The 27,832-nt window shown below is 42.4% G+C and overlaps 1 protein-coding gene across 3 annotated transcripts in view; it reads right to left on the minus strand.

Moving 5' to 3' along the window:
* TRANK1 (tetratricopeptide repeat and ankyrin repeat containing 1) overlaps window positions 1–27,832 on the minus strand; it is a 106,158-nt gene that overhangs the window by 51,561 nt on the left and 26,765 nt on the right. For all 3 annotated transcript variants that reach the window (XM_041734431.1, XM_041734430.1, XM_041734429.1), the window contains 6 exons: window positions 23,959–24,085; window positions 19,860–20,010; window positions 16,983–17,101; window positions 14,231–14,314; window positions 13,852–13,990; window positions 11,826–11,963 (listed from right to left, as the gene is read on the minus strand). In XM_041734431.1, the coding sequence (XP_041590365.1) occupies window positions 11,826–11,963; window positions 13,852–13,990; window positions 14,231–14,314; window positions 16,983–17,101; window positions 19,860–20,010; window positions 23,959–24,085 (758 nt within the window). The remainder of the gene's footprint in view (window positions 1–11,825; window positions 11,964–13,851; window positions 13,991–14,230; window positions 14,315–16,982; window positions 17,102–19,859; window positions 20,011–23,958; window positions 24,086–27,832) is intronic.

Raw genomic sequence — 27,832 nt, forward strand, 5'->3', positions numbered from 1 at the left:
TATAGAATCTAAACTGCTGGCCTTGGGCAATCCGCCCAACTCCTTGAAGCAAGGAGTCCTATGTGGAGTGAGCAGGACAATAGCTTTTAAGAGGTTCAGAAGTGCGCTCCTCTCTACCTTTCTCCCCTCTCCCTGGCAACCAGCAAGGAGAGGGGGAATCTGGTAACTAGGCAACAGTTACAGCTGTAAGGATAACAGCAAGCTGTGACTTCAGATTTCTTTATTCCCTAGAGAGAAAACAGAATATTATTCCAGAAAAAAAAAAAAAAAAAAGTCTGGGGATAGAAGAAAGTGGCAATTGCTTTCAAATCAGGGTCTTTTTGTCATTACTGTTTCAACCCTCCCAGCCCTGACCTTCTGGCTGCCAGCTCCATTTGCTGCTTTGACGTATCTATTTGCCAAGCATCAAGGTATCTCCACGATCACAGATGCAAGAATTTTCCAAATGGAACAGGTGTATCCCTGGGGGTGCGAAAACTTACGTGGGCACAGGGTTAAGCAAATCAATGCCTGATCTCCAACTTCCATACCCAGGCTTTCCTAAAATCCACTGCCTTAACATGGCACCTGTACCCTAAATATCATCCTGCCCATGGCACTCCCTTTCATCTCCCCAGTCACAATGGCCGTTCTCCCATTTACAAAAATGAGACAAAATTTAAAGTCAAACTTTTATCCATGGAATATCTCACTGAGGCAGACAGAATTATAAGATAGGCCCCTAGATTCCAAACCCCTGCCTGGTGCACACACATCTTCTCCCCCAGGTACTCAATCAAACATGGAATCTAAATGTGATGAGATGCTGCAAATGCAACCAAGGTCCCAAAGCAGTTGACCTTAAAATAGGGAGATTACCGTGACCTAATCACATGAACCAGGAAGGTCAAAGGTCTAGAGGTCAGGAAAAGGGTAAAGATTTAAAATACGAGATAGAATGCACAGAAAATTCTCCCCTGCTGGTTTTGAAGAGAGAGGGGGCCACATGACAAGGAATGTGTGTGGCCTGCAGAAGCTGACAGCAGCCTCTGGCTGAGAGCCCGCAAGGAAACAGGGACCTCATTCCTATAACCAGGGGGAAATGGGTTCTGCCACAACCATGTGAGCCTGAAAGAAGGCCCACACTCCAGATGAGAAAACAGCCTCCCTCAGCACCTTGATTTTGGCCTCGGGAGACAGCAAGCCAAAAACTCAGTCCCATCATATCACACCACTACTGACCTATAGAACCCTGAGCTGGTCAACAGGTGTGGTTTTGAGCCACTACATTTATGGTGATTTGTTACAGAGCACAGAGAACTAATTGTTAATTAATGCACTGCCCCAGAGGAGGTGAAAATTGCTGACCTCCAGAGTACCAACTGAAGGGAAAATTGGGTGCCTATAAGCCCCTTTTAAAAGGAACTACAGGGGCGCCTGGGTCAATCAGTCAAGCATCTGACTCTTGATTTCAGCTCAGGGTCCTGGTTTGGAGCCCCCATTGGACTCCATGCTCAGCGGGGGGTCGTCTTGAAGATTCTCCCTCTGCCCCCGCCCCCACTGCATGCTCTGCGCTGCTCTCAAATACATAAATAAAGCTTTAAAAAATAAATAAATAAAATAAATAAATAAAAGGCACTACAATCTACCCTCCTCTTCCTGCCCTCCAAAATTATTATTTTCATCTTTAATCATTAGTTACAGAAGATTTTAATATATTTCTGTTGCTTTGATGATATCTGTAGTAATAATTTTGTCATAATTAAATCTAGAAAAAAGTTAACCCCTTGAGTCTTAAATCACAGACTTTTTTTTTCTTTTTTTAATTTAAAGCTATACAAGAACTTTTGTTCCAGAAGATCACTGGATGATTAATTAGACCTTCAAGCATAAACTATATTAGGGTAAACTTCTTTTTGAAAAGTAAACTAGAAATATGATCCTCCCCCAAAAAGGGAATGTACAATTTGATATTTTTTTACTATTAAAGAGATGGTCCATAATTTTTTAAAATAGATGTGAGAAGCTATCAAGTTGCAGTATATCCAAATAAAGGAGTGAGGTAATAGTTTTATTTTAAAATATCTGTGTCCGCAATTCCGAAAATTACTTTTTCTTATATATTTTTGACTCATAGATTAAAAATTCTACGTACCAAGGTAAAAACATGTTAAGAGGTACATAGGTCTTCAAAATCCTTTAAGATAAAGAAGCACAATTTGAAGGCATGCTAGAACTTTTTTTTTTACTTGATTACCACCCATTACCCCTCTTCCTGAGAACATGTCAGTTCTCCTTTGAGAAAGCGGCTTCACCCCTTCCCAGCCTACCTGACCTGATGGGACCTCACACAGTCAGGCACCACGACATCCTCCACCACTGCCCCAGCCCCAGCCCCGCGGATAGACATGCGACCCGGGCCTGAGCAACACCATCATTCCATCCCCCGGCTCTGCCCCAGCCCCGGCCCCGGCCCCGCCCCGGGGGCGAACACCTGACCGGTACCCGCCCAATCACAGCACTCCATCCCTCCGGCTCTACTGATTGGCTCGTGGAGGGCACGTGACGACCAAAGTCAAGTCACCCAGACTCTGCCCTAGGACTTGAGCTGAGACACGGAGCGGAGAAAGTCCTCTTTGGCTGAGATGGGCAAATGGGCACACGATAAACCTAAAGCGAGGTGGCTGCCACTGGAACAGAGCTTGCCCAAGCAGGAGCCGAACACCGCGGAGAGCAGAGCTGGGAGATGTGGATCAAGGGCGGATCCTTGAAGACACCTGTGGAGCACCTGGAGCAAACTCTGAACTCCTGAGTCACATGAGCCAATAAATTCCCTTTTTTGCCTAAACCAGTTTGAGTGTCTGTAGCTTATAAGCCAGAACTGATGGTTTCAGAGGCTCTATGATGCTGCAATTATTTTACATGATTAATTTGGAATTCAAGCCACACTGAAGTATCTGGACGGTTCCTGACTCTCCGTTATCAAACAAGTCCTCAGGATGGAGATAATCTCATACACTGTTGGAGCAACCTTTCTGGGGTTCACATGAACAATAGCTTTCAAAAGCCAAATATATCCCAATATGCTAACATCCTAAAGCTGAACATATGTTTTTATTTATGCATTCATAGAATATTTGGGGGGAAAAATAAGATAAGGGTAACATTAGTTTCTGAGCTTAAAAGGACAGAGACTCTCTATGTATACTTTTTGTATCTTTTTTGATTGGTGAATGTGACCTATTTAAAATTTCAATAAAATGAGTTTATCCAAATAAATAATCTGTACAGTAATTCTTTGAACAAGCAGTCTCTTAACTAGGAAGTAATCCTACAGAAACATTCCTACCAGTTCACAAAGATATATATAGGAAAATATTCTCTGAGCGTTGTTTGTGGTAGCAAAAACCATTTAATCATCCGTCAATGGGATATAGTCATGTCACAGAATACTGTGAGCTGTTAAAAAAAAAAAAAAAAAAGAAAGAAAATATCTATGCAAGTACTATTAGGAAAAGATAGCCAAGATAATTGTTTAGGGGAAAAATCAAGTTGCTGAATAGAATGTAGAGTATGCACACATTTATATTTAAGAGAGGAAAAGAAAAATTGGTAAAACTCACAAAAAAAATACTTGATAGTTGGCTTTGTGAAAGAGAACTTACTTTTTATCACATATCTTTTTAAAATGTTAATTCTTTTTTTTTCTTACCAAGAGGTTGCCTTTCACTTTCTTTTCTTTTCCTTTTTTTTTTTTTTTCATTTTTGCCTTTAAAATTCTTTGATTGAACATACCATTTAGTGTGTTTCAGTATACTTATGAAGTTGTATAATCATCACAAATATCCAATTCCTGGACATTCCATCGTCCCAAAAACAAACCTTATATGCATTAGCAGTCACTCCACATTTCCCCCTGCCCTACCCCCAAGGCAACTAGTAATCTGGTTCTGTCTGTAGGGATTTCCTTATTCTGGATATTTCATACAAATGGGATCATGTAACATGTGATCTGGTTTCTGTCACTCAGCATAATGTTTCAAGGTGCATTCATGTTGTAGCATGTGTCAGTATTTTGCTCTTTTTTTTATGGCTGAATAATATTGCATTGTATGGATGTGCTGCATTTTGTTTGTCCATTTAGTAGTTGTTAGAGATTTGAATTGCCTGCATTACTTTAGCTGTTATGAGTAATGCTTCTATGAGCATTCATGCACAAGTTTTTGTTTGCATATGCTTTCATTTCTGTGAGGTATATCCTAAGAGTAACATTGCTGAGTCATATGGTAGGTATCTGAGTAACTTCCCGACTTTTTTCCAAAGCAGATGCACTATTGTTCATTCTCACCAACAATGGGTCCCAATTTTTCTACATCCCTGTCAATACTTGTTACTGTCCATCTTTTTTTATTTCAGCATCTTGGTATGAAGTGTAGTTTCAATTTTTAAACTAGTTCTTGGAAGATGACTTGAAGAAGCCTGTATGAATGATGAAACCAGTAGAATAGAACAGAAAGTCCAGAATTAGTGACATCTCAAATCCCTGAGGTCTTGATAACACTTTAAACAAATGATGCTGAGATAAATAGGTAGCCATCTGGAAAGTGGTAAAACTAGATCCTTACATTAAACTCCACTGGATCAGGGATCTAATGTTAAAAAGGAAAACATACAGGCCCCAGAAAAAAATTGTAACTCTTCAACTTTGATGTAGGGAAAGATTTTTTTAACTCTGACTCCAAATACAAGAGCAAAAAATCAATAGATTGATAAATTTCACTACATAAAAAGAAAATATTTGTGTGACAAAAAAGCCCAAAGTCAGAATACAAATTACAAACTTGGAGGGGGCGGGGAATTCATAACTTATACCACAGACAAAGAGCTAATAAACAAAGAATTCTTAAAAATTGAGGACAAAGCACCAAAACTCTATAGAAAAATGAGAAATAGACATGAACATATAACTCGGCAAAAAAGACATAAAAATGGTCCTCAAATATATTTTTAAGGTCCAAACTCACGCTTAAATAATTAGAGAAATGCAAATTAAAACAACCTTCAGATACCAATTCGCACCTCTCAGATCAGAATAAACTTAGATATACTGAGACTATAGAGAAAGGTACTCATATATTGCAGGTGGTTGTGCAAATTGGTACATCCTTCCAGATGGAGATTTGACAATATCTAACAGAACTATGTATGCATTTATGCATATGAACTAATATGAAATTATTTCCAGGATATACTAATGAAAAAAAGCCAGGTGCCAAGCAGTATCTATAGAATGAGACCCTCCTCATAAAAAAAGTAAAGAGAGATGTAAGAAAATACACATGTATCTGCTCATTACTGTAAAAGGAATCCAGGAAGAATAAGGAAAAAGAAAGAAAGAAAGAAAGAAAGAAAGAAAGAAAGAAAGAAAGAAAGAAAGAAAGAAAGAAAGAAAGAAAGAAAGAAAGAAAGAAAAAAAAGAAAGAAACTGGTCACCTAGGCGGCGGGGGGGCGGGGAGGATTTGAAAGGGGAAGAAAAAGGGGGTAAGTGGGAACTCAAGGGTGTCAAGAGACAAGGAAGAAGTGACACTTCTCTGAGTAAATCCTGTTGTAAAGTTCAGACTTCTACTACCATACTATTGTCCCTTCCACATACCAAAATATAAACAAAACCAATCAAGATGTGAGGAAAACCCTAAAATGCAATGTAAACACTGAAAAACTATACCTACAAATGAGCAAAACAACCATAGTAGATGGAGTGGGGAGGAAAAGAACTAGATGCTCTAGAACTGAAGACAAAAAGAACTGAACACAAACAAACATAAAATAAATGTAAATCTAGTTAGTAGATGTGTTTCTCAAAGGGACATGGATTATCTAGTCTGAAACTCATACAATTGAACAAGTAAGTAAATATAGATGAGAGATGTTACACATTTTTAAAGGCTAAATGACCATGGTGTTAGATCTGAATCAGAGGCATCAGCATAAACTCATGGTTTTTGATACAGATGCATGCAGATATAGTAATACAGTAATACAGATGTCTCTAGGGTTAGTACACGAACATATATTTCCTACCTCTGTCTGCTGAGAAGGCTTAGAAATAATGACAGTCCAGTAACAACAATCACACCAAGTACCAGACCCTGTTTTCTATGCCATTCTTTAACAAAAAGAACTGGGGATTCCTGGAGAAGTGGTTAATTCCAGCGGGACCCAGAAAATTCATGCAACTTGTAGTGTCTGAAAGTAAGGAAGTACTCAAAAAAGAATGGGGCTTGTCAAAGGAACACAGGAGCCAATCTGAAAAAAAGGAGTGCCTAATGGCCAAAGCTGAAATGATTTGAGCAACTATAGGTTTTATCCCATAGAATAAATATCCATTAGTCCATACATACATACATACATACATACATACAGAGAAGGAACAACTCTTCATTGCAATAGAATTCCAAGTAATAAATGTAGAAGGAAAGAAGAAAATAAAAAATCAACATTAATCAAAGATCACCATAACAGCTAATGTGGAAAGATCCACCAATGGATATAAAAATTAGTGTGTAAAAATTTGAAAAGAAGCAGGGTATTTGCATAACCTTAAAGTATCTCCTCCAAGATATTTAACAACTACAAAGAGAAAGATGGTATTATAATGGAGAAATTCCACAGATCACACCTTAACCAACTAATCAAAGTTAACATCAGAAGACATTTTGAAATTGTGAACTCCTTGGTATGATGTCAAGAAGTACATGAAATCATTTCTATAGTATTCTTACCAAAAATCTATAACTTTATTCCAATCATGAGAAAAACATCAAGCAAACTCAAATTGATAGACCTTGTATGAAACAACTGACCAATAATCTTCAAAAGGGTCAAGACCATGAAAAACTGAGGAACTGGCAAAGACTAGAGGAGACTAAGGAGCCCTAATAAGTAAATGCAGTGTGGGTCTCTGAACAGACAAAGGACATTAGTGAAAACAATGGTGAAATTTGTATGAGTTCTGTGTATTAGTTAATAGCATTCCATCAATGTTTACTTGATTTTGATAATTAAACTCTGACATATAACATGGTAATAAGATTAAGAGAAGCTGGGTAGATATACCCAGGAAGATATACAGGAACTCTTTGAACTATTTTTGCATCTTTTCTGTATGTCTAAAATTAGTTCAAATTGAAGATTAAAAAAAAATGCTGAGCTTCCCTGGTGAAAAAAATGAAGATGTGGGTAGTGAGAGAGAGGTGGAATTAAAAGGAAGAGAAACAGCCTGTAAGAGTCGTGAAGACTCGTTTGGCAGTAGTCGGGGGGGCAGCCCATGTTTACACCTGCATGAAGAAAGGTCCCTCTCTTGCCTTCACATGCTTATTCTCCCGTGTTTCAGAGATTCCAAATGATCTAAAAAGAAAGTTAAGAAAACAATCTCATTTATAATAGAATTAAAAGGGATGCTTGGGTGGTTCAGTGGTTGAGAGTCTGCCTTCAGCTCAGGTTGTGATCCTCAGGTGCTGGGAACAAGTCCCCCCCATCAGGATCCCCACAGGGAGCCTGCCTCTCCCTCTGCGTATGTCTCTGCCTCTCTCTCTGTGTCTCTCATGAATAAATAAGTAAAATCTTAAAATATATATATATAGGTGTATAGGTATATATATATATATATAATAGCATTAAAGAGAATGAAGTACCTAGTGGTGCCTGGGTGGTTGTCAGTTAACTGGTGTCCAATTCTTGGTTTTGGCTCAGGTCATGATCTCAGAGTCGTGAGACTGAGCCCACATTAGGCTCTGTGCTCAACACAGAGTCTTCCTGAGATTCTTTCCCCTCCTTCTCCCTCCACTGCTCCTCCCCCTGCTCATGCTTTCTGTCAAATAAATAAATAAATAAATAAATAAATAAATAAATAAATAAATATTTTTTGAAAGAATAAGATACCTAAGGATAATGTTAACCAAGGTGGTAAAGGACTTGCACACAGAAAACTACAAAACATTACTGAAAGAAATCAAAGAAGACGTAAATAAATGGAAAGACATCCTGTGTTAATGGGTTGAAAGATTTCATATCATTAAAATGTCCTACTATCTAAAGTGATCTACAGCATGAATGTAATCTCTATCAAAATCCCAATTACATTTTTTTCCAAAAGAAAAAAATCCTAAAATTCATAAGGAAGTACAAGGGACCCTGAATAGCCAAAACACTTCTGTGAAAGAAGAACAAAGCTGAAAGTATCACACGACCCTATTTCAAAAGGTATTACAAAGCTACAGTAATCAAAACAATATGGTACCAGCAAAAGGCAAACATAGAGACCAATAAAACACTATAAAGAGCCTAGAAATGTCCTCAGGAAGGTTTCAGCATTTTTAAGAAATAGTATTAAGTTGTGCTCTCCAATATGGCAGCCACTAGGCACCGATGTGTCTACTGAGTGCTTGAGATGTGGCTGGCCCACACCAAGATATGCTAGCAGAGTAAAACATGTGCTGGATTTCAGAGACTTAGGACAAAACCAAAGCACAGAATGTAAAATATCTCTGTAATTTTTATATTGATTATACAGGGAAATGGTAATATTTTAGATAGATGGCTTAAATAAAATATATTACTAAAATTAATTTCACCTATTTCACTTTTCTGATAGTCATATGACTATCAGAGAATTTTAAATTTTGTATGTGGTTCTTATTATGCTTGTACTGGAAAGCACTCATTTTAAGTCCCAGGAATTGGAATGCTTGCCAAGTTATCAATGCAAACAGTTGGAATTCAAGACTCTGCATGCATATAAAATACCCAAAAACTGGTCAAATTTCCTGGATTCCAGGACACTTGGAGTTGTTTCTTTGCAAACCAAAGAGTTGTGTCTGGAAATACTTTTTCTTGGGCATTTTCAGGCTGGGGATGAGTAAGGCGAGAACAATGGTTGAAGGCATAGACTTTAACCATAAATTACCAGGTTAATAATAGCTTTAGTACAGCTCACACCAGTCCACAAGACCCAATGATTGAATGTCCAGAAATGCTACAAGATGGTTGATAAACACAGCCATTATTAACAACTAATTTATTTAAACTTAAAATAAATAAATCACATTAAAAACAAAACTCATCACTTCCTAATTATGTTACTACACTTTGCTATTGTCTATGATGAGGTTCCTTTACATCTATCTTAACATGGATCTGTCTGGTAAAAATGCAATAAAATAGTATGCTACTGCACCAGCCCCATGTTCAATGACATCATGTTAATAGCTTGAAATCATCCATGGTGGGAGTATTTACACCAAGGAAATTGGCAAACACCACAGGTCAGGGCTCTTCTCTTTGAAGACCCAGTTGTCAAACCTTTGCCAGGATACCACTGTCTCTAAGAGGATACTAAAATACACTGGACACCAAAAAGATAGTAACAAGTATTGGCAAGGACTTAGAAAAATTAGAACCTTTGTGCATTGCTGGTGGGAGTATGAAATAGTGCAGCCACTTTGGAAAACAGTCTGGTAGTTCCTCAAGAGCTTACCATGTGATCTGCCAATACCACTCTCTATCTACCTGAGAAAAATGAAAATACATTCCAAAACAAAGACATATACGCAAAAGTTCACAGCAGCATTATTCACAGTAGCTGAACAAATGTCCTTCCACTGATGAATGGATAAATAAGATGTGGTTTATCTATAAAATCGGATATTACTTGGTAATAATAAAGAATAAAGTACTGAAACATGCTGTGACAAGGATGAACCTTGAAATGCTCAGTGGGCACTTGGGTGGCTCAGTGGTTGAGCATCTGCCTTTGGCTCAGGTCGTGATCCTGGGATTGAGTCCCACATTGGTCTCCCCATAGGGAGCCTGCTTGTCCCTCTGCCTGCGTTTCTGCCTCTCCCTGTGTCTCTCATGACTAAAGAAATAAAAATCTTAAAAAAAAAAAAAAAGGGAAAGAAAGAAAGCATGCTCAGTGAAGGAAGCCAGTCACAAAAAGTATGTGATTCTATTTGTATGAAATGTCCAGAATAGGTAAGTACATGGACACAGAAAGTATATTAGTGGTTTCTTAGGGCTGGAGAAGTGGGGGGAAATAGGAGAGTGACTGCTAATTGATAAGAGGTTTCTTTTTAAGATGGTGAAAATGTTTTAAAATTGATTGTGGTTAGCCAAACTGTGGAAGGAGCCTCGGTGTCCACGAAAGATGAATGGATAAAGAAGATGTGGTCTATATATACAATGGGATATTACTCAGCCATTAGAAACGACGAATACCCACCATTTGCTTTGACACGGTTGGAACTGGAGGGTATTGTGCTGAGTGAAGTAAGTCAATCGGAGAAGACAAACAAATGGTTTCATTCATTCAGGGAATATAAAAAATAGTGAAAGGGATTAAAGGGGAAAGGAGAGAAAATGAGTGGGAAATATCAGTGAGGGTGACAGAACATGAGAGACTCCTAACTCTGGGAAACAACAAGCAGTAGTGGAAGGGGAGGTGGGTGGGGGCATGGGGTGACTGGGTGACGGGCACTGAGGGGGGCACTTGACAGGATGGGCACTGGGTGCTATATTATATGTTGGCAAATCAAACCCCAATAAAAAAATATTTAAAAAATTTAAACTCTATAAAACTTTGAAAAAAATAAAAAATAAAAATAAAATAAAATTGATTGTGGTAATGGTTACATAAGTCTATGAATGTACTAAAAACATGGAATTGGACACTTTAAACAGGTGAATTATATGGTATATGAATTATAATTCAAAAAGCTCAAAACAATAGTTGTAGCACACCCTTCCTTGTTTGCCCAGATGTGGGTTCCTGGGACCCAGTCCAGTGGGGAATAACATCAGAGAAATACACCTCACTGGGCTCCTCCAGTACATGCTGAGGAGAAAAACTATAAGTTCCCAAGAGGACCCAAGAGGCCAGGGCTCCCCAACAGGATGCCTCCAGGCTATGTCTAGTTCACAGGTATGTTTAATTTTGAGCAGACATTTAATAGTCACGAGTTGTCATGCTTTTAAAAATCTACCTTTTCAAAAAAAAAAAAAAAATCTACCTTTCCAATGTCTCCTGCCATCAGAAGATGGCAGCAAGAAAAAAAAAATTAGATGGCAGCAAGGCCTGGTTCCCACGATTGGCAGCAAGCCAAACTCCCCACCTCTCCCTGTCACTTCCCTTCCTCTGGGGCTGGGAGTCCATTACCATTCATTATCACAGCTACCCTAACGTTTTATAGAAGAAAAAAGGTGCTGTCTCCAGGAATTTCCAGAAAAGCAAGAGGCATCAGAAAGCCTGGTGTGTGGGAGCGCACACAGCCTTCCTGTTTCACAGGCTAACAAGGTATGTCTGTGTCAAAAGAACCAGCTTGTCCTTGCATGCACAGCCTCACTCTTCCTCGAGGCCTGTCTGTCCCTGGCGAGTATGGAGAAGGAAATCCCTGTGTTAGATTCTGAAGCAGCCAAGAAGGAGGACCGCGTCTGTGGTCTGGTTCACAGTGTGAACTAGCACAGATTTGGCATAAAATAAAGCACTTAATAACCAACCGGGTGAGGAGGAAGGGAAAAAGTGCAGCCAGAAGTCCCTGTCCTTGAGACATTCAATCCCACAGAAGTCACTGAAGCTGAAAGGACATGTGGGACCCAGCCATCCTTCCTTCTCTCACCTCCGTCCTTCCTGCATATGGCCTTCCCTCTGTGTCATGCTTCATTTGAGGTGAGGTTTAGCCCTATGCTGTCGAAGGACGGATGGGTAATACATGTGGTTGGTTGTGTAGGCTCTCTAATGCCCAAGGTCATCCAGCCCACAATGCACCCTCCAGCCTGGAGCTGCTACTTACGCTTGATGAGGTATCCTGGGTAGGGGGCCACAGCGGCAACAACATGGAGGACAGTGCAGCCATCCTCGTCCTTCTGGTTGATTCGGCCTTTCCACTCGGGCTTGTGGTCCATTAACCACCTGAAAAGATGGTTTTCCTCTGAAAGGAATTAAAATGAGTGACTGATGTTTCTTTCTACACACAGAAAATCAAAAAGGCACATCAACGTGTACCACCCTGAGGGAACCAAATGGGGAACCCAACACATGTTCGCCACTCACCACAAATACATCCAGGAGACACAGAGTTGGTAAATTAAAAGGGTGACTTAGAGAAAGCTATTCATAATAAACCTCAGTCAGGTTCCCTAGAGGCAGAGTCTGAGACAAGAATTCTTGTACATGAAAATTGTTGACAGGGAGCTCAGGAGAAAGAGAATGAGGGAAGTGGGACAGAGTAGGGGAATGAGGCAAGCAGAGATGTGGTCTCAGCCAAGTCTACCTCAGTCTGATCCCACAGGGAGCTCTGGAGCATGAACTATATCACAGTGCTGACCCACCATGAGGCAGAGGCTAACCTTTTGCACCACGTGCTAGTCAGTCAAGAGCTACAAAACACGTCTAGGGAGGGGGTGAGATTGACGGAGAACCTCTGTAGGAAGTGGTGCTTATTGGCCAAAAGCAGCTCTCTGGTGAAGAAGGTAGCTGTGGAACAGCAGGTGGGGATGGGCGGATGGGGACACCGGTGGTAAAGAGGCTCCAAGCAGGGCACCGAGAATGCAATGGCAGGAATCAGGTCAGTATCTGAAAGGATAATCCTACTCCTTACTATCAATAGGTCATATATTTAAAAATTATTTTCCCAGGCTCCTTCCTTGTAGCTCCTGGGATCAAGGAGAGCCACGTGCTTCTGCCAACTCTGAGAACACCACTTGTCAGCATGTCAGAGTTTTCGCCTGAGAAACAAATCAGGGATAAAGTAAAATACTTGGTCCTACTGATACCTGCCTGTACCCACAGGAGCTAACGTGAAGAGCAGCTGCAGTGGGGAACCATGACTTTCACAACCAGAGGAACACTTCTCTGGGTTCCAGAGTCCTGCTTTAAAACTGAGAGGATTGGATCAGATTGCTTTTAATCAGACTTTACTTTTACATCCTGGATCCACCAATCTCTGTGTAAGAATAAAGCATCTTATGGACTCTGCAGTGCATGAAATGGATAGAGCAAGGTAAATCTAGCTAGAGCAAAGTGGTGACCCAGGTCTTGAAGCCCCTGGCCACCCTTCTCATTCCTTCATTCTTGGGAAGGCAATCCAGCCTAGAAGAGGAAGACTTTCTAGAAAATTCTCTTGACCCCCTCTGGCTCTAAAACAGTATGAGTAAATCTCCAACACTGATGCTATACATGCTTGGAAAACAAGCCTTTATCTAACGTGTGTCTGTGTGTGTATGTGTGTGTGTGTGGTGTGTGTTAATGATAAAATTTAAATATTTTCAAACTTTAATCCCATAGCCAGGTGGTGAAAACTTAAAAAAAAATTATGAAAATCAGAGTGCTTTAGAAGAACCACAAGAACTCTGTGTCAGCAAGAACCAGTGTTTCCCTTGGTATTGGCCCCCAGCACCACCCTCATGGCAGTCAGCCCTCTAGCTAAAGAGAAAATGAGCCTGAACACAGGGGGAAAGACCATATGTGCCTTTGCCAGTGGGAAGAAACTCCATGGCCTCAGGGAGCTCTGCCCAGCAAAGACTGTCTGTCCCAAGTCCCCTCCTTGGGTCTCAGGGCTCATCTGCTGCCAGGATCCATCTAGGAACACAGAATCCTTTCAGCTTGGGACCCCCAAGCCAGGAGGTCCCAGGTGAAATAAAAGCAATGCTGTTCCCTGTTGCCTTCATTCATTTGAATAATCAAACTACTTGCATGTTCAAATCATCTGAATATTCTACCTTCAGGGGCTAAATTCTGGTCTCCTTGAGCTCAGTGGAGTGCCAGAGCTCAGAGCTGGGAGGGCAGCTTGGACGGTGTGTAACGGGAAGAACACTCACTTGCTTGGATACAGAGTCGCATGAGGGCATGAAGAGGGTAAGGTCCTATACTCTCAATACTTGCACCGATGCAGATGAGCCACTGCACTAATCTGGGTACCTGTTCCATCTTCTCATAAAGTCCAATGAAGACATATTTCTGGGGAAAAAACACAGAGGAAGAATCATGGAAGTCACTCCAACCACATGAAGCTTCAAACTCCTTCACTCATTAAATTTGTGATCAATAAAACCTGGATAGCTGTGGCCCAAGCCTGACATGGTTATAAATCATAAATTAGCAGTGAGGGAGCTGAAGTCCCCTTACATTCGCTGAGGTCCCAAATACAAGCCTGAAGTGGCCTGACTTGACACCATATGTCTTAAGAAGCCACCTTACCTCAAAGAGACTCTTCAGTGATAACTCTGGGACATGGATATTTCTTGGTAGCCGGTCTTTTCTCGCTGACAAAAGTAGGAATGACTGATGAGAAGGGAGAGAAAAAAAAAGCTGAAATAATAATGTTCTCCACATAGGTTTTTTTTTTTTTTAAGATTTTATTTATTTGAGAGAAAAAGAACAGCAGGGGAAGGGGCAGAGGGAGAAGGAGAAGTAGATTCCCCATTGAGCAGGGAGTCCACCTCGGGGCTGGATCTCAGGACCCTGAGATCATGACCTGAGCCAAAGGCAGACGCTTAATTGACTGAGCCACCCAAGTGCCCCTCCACATAGGTTATTAGAGCAAAACTTATCCTCAAGGTTAAAACAAACGAGCAAAAACAAAACAAAACAAAACAAAACAAAATACTCTCCAGCCCCGTCTCTCTTTTTAAGCTAGCTGCCAGGCTTAAGGCGGGCGTGAGCTGTAATTGAAGGCCCCCTGGCCAGCCAACGTCCTGTTCCTGCTGAGAGCTAAGTTCTCTCCATATTTCCTCAAAGCCTGCTAGGACAGGAGCAGCTGACATCAAGCAGGATTGCTGAGAGTACAGTGGGTAAAAAAAGTGATTCCCTCTAAAAAGCTTACTCAGCAAGCGGAAGAATCCAATCACTTACGAGTATCTCATTCCAATTAATCTTAGCACTTTAGTGTTTCATAAACCCCAAGTGTTTGACCCTGGCAAGCAGCTTGTGGAGTGGCTCCTATCAGCTAGTGAGAGTGACTGCAATTCAGAATTCAATCCCCAATTCCATGTCCTGTAGCCCTATTAGTAGCTTCAAATAGGCCATGGTGAGAGTATTGATACTACAGAAATTGACAAACACTATACATCAGGACTTCTTTTTTTTCTCAAAGAGTCAGTTATTAAACCACTGGCCCTATCTCAAGTCACAGAAGAAACTGAATCCCAGAATGGTTAAGCAATTTTTCCTTCTCAGGACAGAGAACATGTCCTAAGAGGTCCCTATTGATATCATCCACATGTGCCAACAGTTCTGAGGGCTCCAGGCTCTGCTATGGCCATGACTGGAGACCCAGGCTCAGCATCAACCTCTGCCATGTATGCTCTTGCTAGTGGATGTGGGACCATGGGAACTGAGCCAATGGCCACATCTTGCTTCCAGGTTTTCAGCCTGATACCCACTCTTTACTGCTCACCCTGAACAGACTCCAATCTCAGATGATGTCCTCAGTGTCCTGGCAGCCCTGATTGCTGACCTGGATTTTTCTTTTTGACAAGATGTCTCTATTTGCAATATGTGAAAATGACTGGGGCTCCACAGCTGGAATATTGGAACAAGTGGATCTGCCACTTAGGCAGCATTCTTGACTTTCCCTTGCTGGCCTGCTTTCTCAAGACCTTTTAATATGGGGGTGAGCTTCAGGGAACTTGTTGCCTGGACTTTAGGAGATTTCCGATGAATCACTTGAAACTATGCCCATAACTGTGTGTATATGCAAAGAAAACCCCATCAATTTCATTAGATTCTGATGGAATCCATGAGCTTTTTAAAAATTGAAACATTCTGTATTCTAAAGTCATTCACCCTGCCTGGCTCTAGAGTCCTTATGGGTTACCCTCACTTTGGGTGACTTTTCTGGACTGCCCAGCTTCAGAAAGCCCAGCAAGCCCTTTCTGACCTAACTTCCCCTGCACACTGGGAGCCCACCATCAGCGACAACTACTATTCACTGGGCACTTAGCACATGCCAGCTATCATAAAGCTCCATTAGCTCAGTGGCTGGCACATTGTAAGCCCTTGATAAACATTAGCTAATATTATTATTAGGTGTTCTTGGTCCATCATTTCTCATCCTCACCAAATCCCTGAGGGAGCAAGTTTATATTCTGAAACTTACAAATGAAGAAATGAGGCTCGGGGGGAAGTAATTAGCCCAAAACAGAAAGTAGAAGATTATGATTTGAGGAGGGATCTGTGTGACACTGAAGCCTAGGCTCCCAGCCTACTCTGCTCCTCCATTCTCTGGATTCCTGACCCTGGGTTTGGCACCTACAGACTCACTGTTACCTGTGGGCAACAGACCCTTAAAGCTACACAGAAGCAGGGTGCCTAGGTGGCTCAGTTGGTTAAGCATCTACCTTGGGCTCAGGTCATGATCTCAGAGAACTGGGATCAAGCCCTATGTTCAGCCTCAAGTCAAACTCCGGCTCAGCAGGGAGTCTGCTTCTCCCTCTACCCTCTCCCCGGCCCCCCACCCCACCCAGCTTGTGCTCTCTCTCAAATAAATAAGTAAAATCTTTTTAAATTTTTTTAACTGAAAAAAAAAAGCTACATAGAAGTGCTCAGAGCAAAAAAGGTAGGTCTTCTGACTCCATACTAGCAAATGCAGTATAAAAAAGATGATGAAGATGAACATGTAATTGTTCATTTTCCTTATTCCACATTACCATTAGGGCTTAAACTTGACACTTCTGTGATGACAATGAATACAGAGATCAAGGAGTGAGGGCGATAAACATTAGCTAATATTATTATTATTAGGTGTTCTGAATATGTTTCCTATCTTTAAAAAAACAGAAACTGGCTAATTAATATCTCTCAGTGACTTTCCATCTTTAATGATTGTGCAGTTAAAAAGTTATTTTGGCATCAAAATAAACAAATAATAAATAACAATCCCCTCCCCACTGCAGGCAGAAATAATCCATTTCATCAAAAATACACTTTTCCCACATTTTCTTTTACTTACATGCCATAATCCTTTCTTTGCCAACTTTTCTATTACAGACTGCCACACTTCTGTTGAGAATCCAGTAGTAAAAATATGATCAAAACAGGGCAAGAAACTTTGCAAAACGATGGGATCACCTGAAAAAGAGTTCCATTGTTTAGAAATTTTAACCTGAGCAGAGTCCAGAACATTTAGGAAAAGATCCTCCCATTAAGACCACAGAGAGACACAGAAAAATAAAGATATCAGAAAAAGAGGTATTTTCAAAGTAAAAGTCCTATATAGTTGACTGAAATGGCAATCATTTTAAGTTCACCTATAAATTCACTGCCCCAAGAGTTAGGCAGTGTGATGTGAGCTAATAGTCAATTAGCTCTACTATATGTCAAACCCAGCAATAGGTACTAATATTTAATCCCTCAAACAGACCAACAAGGCACTGGCCTATTATCTCTGCTTACAGAGGAGGAAATAGAACCTCAAAAGAAGTTTAAAAAAAAAAAACCCACGTCCTTTAAGAAAAACGTGACAAATATTATTTTCACCCAACCAATGAGAAATGATGACAAATGAAGTCAGGCTTCATGGCGTATCATGCAGCTAGTTAATCACAAAAACAAAGACAGGAACCCAGATCTGCCAACTCTCTTAGTCAATACACATTCTTCTAACCTAGTGGTCCACTGCATCTCATGATCCACCAAACCACATTTCTCAAACTCATGGATGAGATCACCCAAGGAGCAAGGGCAGTGCCAGAATAACACGGTACCTCCTCCAGGATTATCAATTTCCAAAAAAAATAAGTAAATATCTAAATAAATAGATATTGCACAAAAGGATACAAAATTTCCATAAATATATTTTTCAAGTTTTAGAAATTGGGCCGTGGGCATACATACATTCTCCCTCTAAAGAGGACTACTTTGGGATAAAAGTATGGGATGCATTGCCCTAAGTCCTATGAAGAACGCCCTCTCAGGATGGCAGCAGAATGGAAACCATCCAGATTTCTTTGGAGAGCAGTCACCCAGAAATAAACACTGACTTTACAAAGATGCAGAGAAGACATGAGGGATTGTAGGGAACAGGCCAAGCCATCAGACTCAGAGAAAAGGGAAGCAAGCTCAGTCACTGCCAGCAAAAGGCTGCCTGGAAAGCTGTGACCCATCAGCATTTATCTGGGGATCTTCTATTTCTCTGTCCAAGCGACTCGGCTGTGCCCACCTCCAACCCCTTCCCACTGCCTGCCTGATATGGCTCTCACCCCTCTGTCTGCCAGATTTGCCCAAATTCATAGGATGCCAGCCACAGACCACAACAACTGCTTTCCCACAATTGCAGTGGGAACAGTTGGATCTGTAACAGCCAAATCTATTTCCCCACCTCTGAAAGCCAAAGAACATTTTTCACAATTCTTACACGTGCCTTTTTTCACATTCCAACATCTCTGGAATCGAGACGTGTGTGACAATTGATTTGGTCTCTCAATGGCAAAACATATCTCAATGAGGCATCTTAAATCAGTACAATCTTAAATGTGATCAAACACAATATTTGAAAACTATGGCCCTGGTCACTGGCAGAACTTTAAGACGGTGCCAGGATAAGCACAGAAAGAACTCCTTTGTCACCAGCAAGGAGTATATTATATTGTGTTTTATGGTTTTCTGTTTTTATCTAATCCAGGCCACTGACAAAGCTAGCTTACGGGCCAGGTCATTAGAGTAATAACTCAAGGCAGTGATGCCAAAGGCCCCCAGTGTGTCACTCCTCTGCTGTAGTGAGCACAGCAGCCCAGACCCTAAGCATTACCTCCACAGGTCCCTCTGTTAGAAGTTAGACAACTAGGAAGTTAGGGCCAGGGTCTCCAACTAGAAAATATGAAGTCAGAACAGCTAAAATAAAACAGCACTAACATCCTGTTTACAGCTTAGATAGGAGCACACACATTCCACTTTGCAGCCTTTGTAGAAAGACTTCTCAAAACGTCCTAAAATAAGGCAATTAACCACAAAGCATTTGTCATATCACAGGCAAGGGGCAGTTAAGACCTACGCCCCCAGATGTCAGCAAAAAAGGCCATCAGCATGTTGACATTAACCTAATAGGTAGACAGATATGTGACCAAAGCCCTGATTGGCATGACTCAGCACACCCTGATTACTTAAGATGGGATGAACACTGGGTATTATACTATATGTTGGCAAATTGAACTTCAATAAAAAAAATAAAAAATAAAAAATAAAAAATAAGATAGTTCTGCAAAGTAGCTCATAAAACCCCCTAAACTTAGAAACTCTAGGAGCAACCTTCTCAGACCCCTTCCCTCTCCAGGAGCTTTATTTATACTGTTGCTCAGTAAACTTTGCTTTGCTGCCCACCTCTTTGTCTGGCCTACCTCTTCATCCTTTGAAGCCATGTGACCAAGAAACACGGAGCACTAAGGCAGGGAATTCCTATAACTGACCTCCATCAGCCCTTCCAGGGTGTTTTTATAGCAAACAGGAATATTTCTTGGCATACATATGCACATGCAAAAAGCAAAGGAAAGAGCACAAATCACGTAAAATCAGTAGCATAAAGACGGAAAGATCTGTAAGTAGCAACACAGAAAACTGAGGTCTGAAACAGGATTGGCATAGCTTTAAGTGGTTTCTGCTAAAGAATTTCTTTGTGTTTACAAGGACTTGAGCCACCAAGGCTTCCAAAATGCTTTCTGAAGTGAAAATCATTTTCATTCAAACTAGAGAAATCAGTCACAAAGAAACACTCTGGAATTATCTCCCCAGCAGCCATTCAGATAAAATAACAAGGAAAGGAAGGAAGGAAGGAAGGAAGGAAGGAAGGAAGGAAGGAAGGAAGGAAGGCTGGCTCTCCCTAGTTCCAACTTACTGCCCATAGTGGTGAAGACTCCCACCAGGAAATCAGCAACCTGGATCTGGTCTGGATTGCCCTGCAGAAGTCGCAGACCTTCAAAAAACATGCGAGCGGCTTCATAAGGTTGAAGCAACCGCAGCAAGGAATAACCGGCTCTGTAGTATCCCTGGGAGAGAAGAAAAGCAGAACGGTAACCCGCCCATCTCTTCTAACCAGCTGCCAAAAGGAAAGGCAAGATTGATGGCCTGGAGAAATGGACTGTAGAGGTTTTGCTTCTACATAAACACAGATTTCTAACAAGCACTGGATACAGGATTCCCACGTTAGGTTCTGTGCCACATTTTTCCTGTTGTTTTCTAACTGCCAATAAAATAATCACTTTCAAATCTGTGACTTATACAGTCTCTAACATATGACATGGGGCGAAGGAAGAAGGCCTGGTTCCAATTACATGTGTGGCTTATTTATTCATGCCTCAAATCACAGCCCAGGCAAGAAGAGAATGAAAAAAATCCTATGATGACAGAGTTCTAGAAAAGAATGAGATTGTCATGTAAACACGGAAATGGTTCCCTGCTCCTTTCAATCAAAGTAAACACAATTTCCTCCAGGTAGGTAGCCTGGGGGCAGGGGGGTTAGTAATGACAAGTATTGAAAAGTATCAAGCTCCACACTGGAGGCAACATACACCAGAGGCAAAATTTTTTTCTTTCTGTAAAGAAAATTATAGTGAGTAACAAAGGCAAATGGTTTAGTTTTGCCTACATACAAACTGCAAACCTTGAATAGGAACAAAATGATACTGCCTTTCCCCCTCTTTGATTCTCTAAAGCTCAGGACCTATCAAGACAACATTCTAAGACAATGGAAGGTGTTCACCAATCGGGTTCATAAAAAAAGCAAGCACTTAAGAATTCCACTTGACATCAAATCCCTGATTATTTATCGATGTGTTTTCACCTTCATTTGAAAAGTCTAGAACCTTAGAAAACAACCAGAAAAAAGGGTGGAACAATGTGGTTTTTCTTCCCCTCCCCCGGCCGGGTAAGCTAGTTAGAGAATTCCCCACTTCCTTGCTCTCCTCAGATTTAAGGTTCTTTCATCATTTATTTTGGCGGGGCAGGGGGGGATGTAGATGGATCACCATATGCCACCCTAAAATATGACACTTTGGCCAAAGGGTTATCTTGAGCTGAAGGCATTTGAGATTCAACAGATGTAGAAAGATGCCTTCCTGGAGTTTCCCTTACCTGACTAAAAGTGGAATGTCTAAGAAAGGAGGACTGCCATAAATCTTCTCTGCCAGGGAGTTTTTATGGCCATGAAGTAGACGGAAATTGGCGCTGAGCCGGACCAGCACTGCTAAGTGCTACTAAGATCGGGGCAGCCTGGGTGGCTCAGCGGTTTAGTGCTGCCTTCAGCTCAGGTCGTGATCCCGGGGTCCTGGGATTGGGTCCCGCGTTGGGCTCCCTGCATGGAGCCTGCTCCTCCCTCTGCCTCTCTTTCTCTGTCTCTCATGAATAAATAAATAAAATCTATTAAAAAAAAAAGATCGCCCTGGTCTCCCTAGTGTTAGTGTCCCCCATGAATGTGTGTTTTCAACATCCCAGCTCCAGAAATCCAAATCCCTTTCCTCAGTCTGTCATGTCTCTGCGGTTTATGCTCTTCGTTTAAAATGTCTATGAGCTCCTTTCCCCTATAATCTCTTTCACTATTTTTTATATTCCCCAAATGAATGAGACCATATAATGTTTGTCCTTCTCCGATTGACTTATTTCACTCAGCATAATACCCTCCAGTTCCATCCACATTGAAGCAAATGGTGGGTGTTTGTCATTTCTAATGGCTGAGTAATATTCCATTGTATACATAGACCACATCTTCTTTATCCATTCATCTTTCGATGGACACCGAGGCTCCTTCCACAGTTAGGCTATTGTGGACATTGCTGCTAGAAACATCGGGGTGCAGGTGTCTCAGTCTTTCAATGAGTGGGAAATATCAGAGAGGGTCACAGAACATGAGAGACTCCCAACTCTGGGAAACAAACAAGGGGTAGTGGAAGGGAAAGTGGGTGAGGGGATGGAGTAACTGGGTGATGGGCACTGAAGGGGGCACTTGATGGGATGAGCACTGGATGTTATAGTACATGTTGGCAAATCGAACTCCAATAAAAAAAATTACAAAAAATGTCTATGAGCTCTCAGACCTACCTGCTTCTCTTGGGGTCTTTCCTTAGGAAGGCCCTTGTGTCGTGTAAAAATAAAATGTGTATGTTTTTCTCTCGTGAAATTGTCTCCTGTCAGTGGAATTTGTAGGGCCCCAGCCACTGAACCAAAAGAAAGTAGACATAAAGCATTCTTCCTCCCCTACAGAGGACATTTGCAGGAAGACGGTCAGCGGGGTCAAATGGGGAAAGAGAGAGGCACCCATGAGTAAGAACAGTAAGAACAGGGGTGGATCCCAGTCCCTGGCTACAGGTCTGGTCCCCTCCTCAAGGAAGGTGGTCCACAGCCTGAGGGATGTGCACACACCCCAACTCTTCCTCCCCTTCCCAGCTGGAGGATGGGGAAAATCCCAAAATACCTCTGGGAGATTTCCTCAGGAATGCTTTCCCCTTTTTAAAACTACTCAATAGGGACACCTGGGTGGCCCAATGGTTGAACGTCTGCCATTGGCTCAGGTCTGCCATTGGCTCAGGTCGTGATCCCGGAGTCCTGGGATGGAGTCTCGCATCAGGGTCCCTGCAGGGAAGTGCTTCTCCCTCTGCTATGTCTCTGCCTCTCTCTGTGTGTCTCTCATGAATAAATAAATTTCTAAAAAATCGTAAAAAAAAAACTATTCAATAATTCCCAAAGTATCCATCCCCCAATAGAAGAGGCTTAAGTTAAAATAGACAAATCCCTCCCTCGAGGATGTAGAATCTGTGGGCGAATGCTCCTCATCACTTCCCACTGTTCAGCTTCTAGCAGTCGTACACAAAATGCAGACCCCTGAGGAAACAATGCGAGCTCCTATTTACGGAATGCCAACAACTTGAACCAAGGTCTCTTAATTCTTGAAGCCACTCTAGGACCTGGGTAGTATCTCCCTTTACAATCAGAGAAAAGGAAGGCTTCAGGAGAGAAAAGGAGCTCCTCCCAACTGCTGAAACCAGTCCATAGCAGAGAGCACAAGGAGATGGGAAGAAGGGGTTGTGCTTCCCCCACCTCAGAGCCTCACTAAAATGGTCTGTATCACTAACAGGATCTAGGCTATATGTGCCTCAAGTGGCTCCTGAGTGGCAACTCCTTTCTGATCTCTGATTCTGCTTTTTGTCCTCTCCCCAACTTAATAGTGGAATACTCAAGAGCTGGAGTGGTGTCTTCCTGTCCTTTGGTTTGCCTCAAGGCACAATGAACAGGAAGATGCCTTGCAGAGGGGGCACTGACAGCATGTTAGCTGGGTAAAACAATCACATAGTTATTTATTGACCTTTGCCAACACCTTAGAGGGGTTGACTGGCCTCTAGAACCTCCCTGATCCCAACGGAGCTGATTTCCATATAAGAAGTGCTTTCTGCAGAACTCTTGTCATGTGTCCACCCAGCTGCCAAGTGAAACAAAACTCTGTTAAAATGAAATTTGCAAAAATCAAAGAACACTTGAGATTCCAAGTTCATGGTGTAACTATATCAAGATCTACCCCTCCAGGGGCATTTCCACACCTGGCCACTATCCTTGTTAGTCTTCTCCAGGTAGGCTCGCGCATGCCCTGTGGGAACCTGTCTGAAGTGCAAAGAAGAACAAAGCTCCCCCTCACGTTTCCATTTTAAAAAGAAGGGAGGGAAGGAGGCAGGTAAGACAAAGATCAGGGGATCCCTGGGTGGCGCAGCGGTTTGGCGCTTGCCTTTGGCCCAGGGCGTGATCCTGGAGACCCGGGATCGAATCCCACGTCGGGCTCCTGGTGCATGGAGCCTGCTTCTCCCTCTGCCTGTGTCTCTGCTTCTCTCTCTCTCACTGTGTGCCTATCATAAATAAATAAAATTTAAAAAAAAAAAAAAAAAAAAAAAAAAAAAAAAAAAAAAAAAAAAAAAAAAGACAAAGATCAGCAGGGCCCCCAGCTATCACCATACCTTCACATAGGTTGGATCCCACTGGAGACATTCCTTGGCTGCCACAAATGCCTCATTCCATTTCCCGAGGCTGTAAAATGCATTGGATTTGTTGCACAGCAGCACAGCCAGCTCCCTGGGAGGAACCCTGTTGGAAAGAACAGACTGGTAGTCAGTAGAGCTATCTTTCTGCAAATACAGAAAACCACCCTTGAAGGCCACAATTCTGGGGCTGCCTGCCACCATTTCCAGTTAATGTTCCAATTACACCAATCACATCTGGCCCTCCAGCCCCCCAGCCTGGGGCATTTGCAAAGTACAAGCCTGTCCTCCTCACTCCCAAATAGTCTGCTCCTTTTTGTGACAAATGTTTTCAATACCTTGGTTTGACCTCTTACTGATCTCCACAGATCTTTTCATGTTTAGAGACCATATTGGCAAAGATGCTGTGAAAATGGTGACTACTCCTAAGGATGGAGAGGACGGGAGATCCCACTGAGCCTCAGCAGAGTCTAGACACTGCCTGGTGCAGTGTGGGGTGAGTCCTTCCACATGCCTGTCCATGCTAAATGGATGCAGAGCTTATCACAGGAAGGGCCCTTCAGAATATGTGACCATACCATGCCCACGGACCTACAGCAAGAGGTGCAGGATGAGCACTGTTCTAGTATAGAGGCAGGACCGCAGGCCAGAATGCAAATGGAGCCCACATACCATGGGGTTAATCAGCACTGTCCAATATGGTAGCCACTGGCCATGTGTAGCTATTCGTATTTAATTTAATTTAAATAAAATTTAAAATTCAGTTCTTCTGCTGTACTAACCACATTTCAAGTATTCAAAATATAGCAAAAGTCTATATTATAGAATATCTTCATCATCATAGAAAGTCCTTTGAACAGAACTAGCCTAAGTATTGGAAGTTCATAAATCAAGTTTACAAAGTGTTCAATAAAATACATTCTATCTTCCCACCTTATAATAACTGGTTCAAATTCAGAACTGCAGGACTATACCCCTGCCCACTCCCTCTACATCAGCCTTCATCTAGCACTGCAGGAGGCATGATTCCAAGTGCTATCCACACCCTGCCCTTGGTCAGACCTCAGAAGAACAGGCTGCAGGTAGGAGGTCTGTGAAGGCCCTGGGAGCAGAGTCCATGGGCAGGAATTCCAGGGTCCTGGTACTCAGAGTGAATAAGGGACAGGTGAGGCTAGGTAGGGAGATATAGATAGGAAGCTATGGGATCAGGCTCACAGAAATCCCCAAAATTCTGAGGTGTAAGGAAACCAGAGATAACGGAACAAACCAGACCACTCTGCCCTATGTGTCTTTTTTATGACAGTCATATGTGACCAACAAAGCATAACCAGACCCCCCAAAAAGAAGGCATTAAAGATGTTATCACCAGTCCTTACTCAAACCAAGACATCACAAAAATGATAAGACCAAAAGCTGCCTGGTCAGTTCTAAATAAAAGACTGTCAGTGGAGGCCCACATTGGCAACCCTGTCAGGTACCCCCTGAGAGATTTTTCTGTATTCTTGCTTAATAAACTTCTATTGCTTTACCCATTCTCCTTCATTGAAGAAATTCATTCTTCAACTCTGTGAGCCAAGAACCTAGCTCTCCTGTTTCAATAGTGTGGACCAAAGGGGAGGAAAAACTCTGGGTGGGTAAAGTCTTTGGCCCCACAGATTCCTGTGGGGTGGGCACAGCTAGAGGGAAGCCACAGAAGGGCCCTCTAAAGCATATCAAGGCAAGTGCCTCTTGTCTGGGTCTAGGGATAATACTACAAAGTTGGTGCCAAAACCACATCAAAATTTGAAGATAAATGCAAAGTGTACCACAATACGTCGAAGCCCAGGTGCCACTGAATTCAAGACACATGAGCAAAAAAAAAAAAAAAAAGCAAGGCTAATACTTCTTTTTATTGAATATTTTCATTGCAAAAGTACTACAAATCACTATAGAAAAGTTAGGCAATGCAAATAAGTATAAATAAAAAGCAAAGTAAAAATCACCTCTACAACTGCCCATACTCAATGCTTTATGTCTCCAGCTTCTGTCACTGTCCATCGTTCCCTCTAGTGAAGGGATGAGGCCCCCCAGGCACAGAAGAGGTAGTACGGCAGTCAGTGGGGGTAATGGCCAAGGAAGTTATGACTGCAGGTGCCCAGCCCAGACACCCTAGCCAGTGCAGCCCTCCCCAGCTGCAGTGAGCACTGGCTGTCACTAGGGGCTCCCAGTGCCCTGTTCTCAAGATTTGCCCTCAGCCAGATGGGAGCTGACTTCTCCCCCAGGAAGTTAGGCCCCTGCAGCAGACTAAATTGTGCCCCTCCATCCATATGTTGAAGCCCTACCCACTAGTGTGATGGTATTTGGAGAGGGGACCTTTGGGGAGGTAATTAGGTTTGGTTGAGGTGGGGCCCTCATGATCAGATGAAGAGGCACCAGAGAGCTTCCTCTCTGTCGCTATCTCTCCACCATGTGAGGTCACAGTGAGAAGGTAGCCATCTGCAAGCCAAGAAGAGAGCTTTCACCAGAAACTGAATTGGCTGGCACTTTGATCTCAGACTCACCAGCCTCTAGAAGTGTGAGAAATAAGTTCCTGTTGTTTACTCTGCCCAGTTGGTGGTAATTTTGTTATGGCAGCCCCAACTGACTAATACAGTCCCCCCCTTAGGACAACTTTCAGGCGCCAGACAGCCTACAATCAATGGCTGGCTGACATGGAAATCAAAAGGTCATCTCCCTTGCCCCAAAGTGGTACCAGCTTTGCAGTACAGCTACTGCTCCAGAGCTCCCCAGGCAATCAGGCTGAAGCCACCTCCAGTTGACACACCCACCATCCCTGCTTGGAGCCTTCCCTTGCCCCATCCTGCTTCCCTCCCTCCCCTTCTACTGGGAGCACTTGCTCAGTAAATCACATACACCTAAAATAAATCCCTTTGTCAGTTGGCAGTGACAGGAAGGCAGGCAGCAGGTAGACAGGCAAGGGGAGCAGTGTCAGGAAGGTCATGAAAGAACACATGAGGCAAAGTCCCATTAGGGACCCCACAGTGGGGGGTCAGTCTACAGCCATAACCACTACACAACATCTCCTCTTTAAGAAAGTCAGATTCTTAGTGCTCTTGACCCAGCTCTGACACAACTATGATCTGAGCCAGGAGGGGCAGACTTACAGGCCCAAATCAATGACACTCAACTCACATCCAGCTAGAGGGTAAGCACCAAGGTGAAGGAAGGTAGGAAGGGGGGCTATGATTCAGGAATGTCACCCAGTGGCATTTCCCAGTACAAGTGTAGGCTGCATACACTCCACAAATGCCTCCTCTAACTGGAGCTGTTCCCAAAGTACGGTGTGGTGGGAACCTCGAGGGGCCCTAGGATCATTTACTTGACAGGGTCAAGTATTTTCACAACAGTAGCAGGCTGAACAGTGGTCCCTAAAGAATATTACCTTTTCTTGGCAAAAGGAACTTTGCAGATGTGATTAATTTCTAAATCTTCAGGGGTGATTATCCCGGGGTAGGATTCAATCACAAGGATCCTTATGGGGATCCCTGGGTGGCGCAGTGGTTTGGCGCTTGCCTTTGGCCCAGGGTGCGATCCTGGAGACCCGGGATCGAGTCCCACATCAGGCTCCCGCTGCATGGAGCCTGTTTCTCCCTCTGCCTATGTCTCTGCCTCTCTCTCTGTCTCTCTGTGACTACCATAAATAAATAAAAATTTTAAAAAAAATTTAAAAAAAAAATAAAAAATAAAAAATAAAAAAAAACAAGGATCCTTATGAGAGGCAGACAGGGAGAAGACATGGCTACAGAACAGGAGACAGATACAATGCAACAGCACACTGGAAGGATGCACTTTTACAATGAAGTAAGGGGCCACA

Source organism: Vulpes lagopus, chromosome 19 (genome assembly GCF_018345385.1).
Source record: "Vulpes lagopus strain Blue_001 chromosome 19, ASM1834538v1, whole genome shotgun sequence".
In the NCBI taxonomy this organism is placed as follows: domain Eukaryota; kingdom Metazoa; phylum Chordata; class Mammalia; order Carnivora; family Canidae; genus Vulpes; species Vulpes lagopus.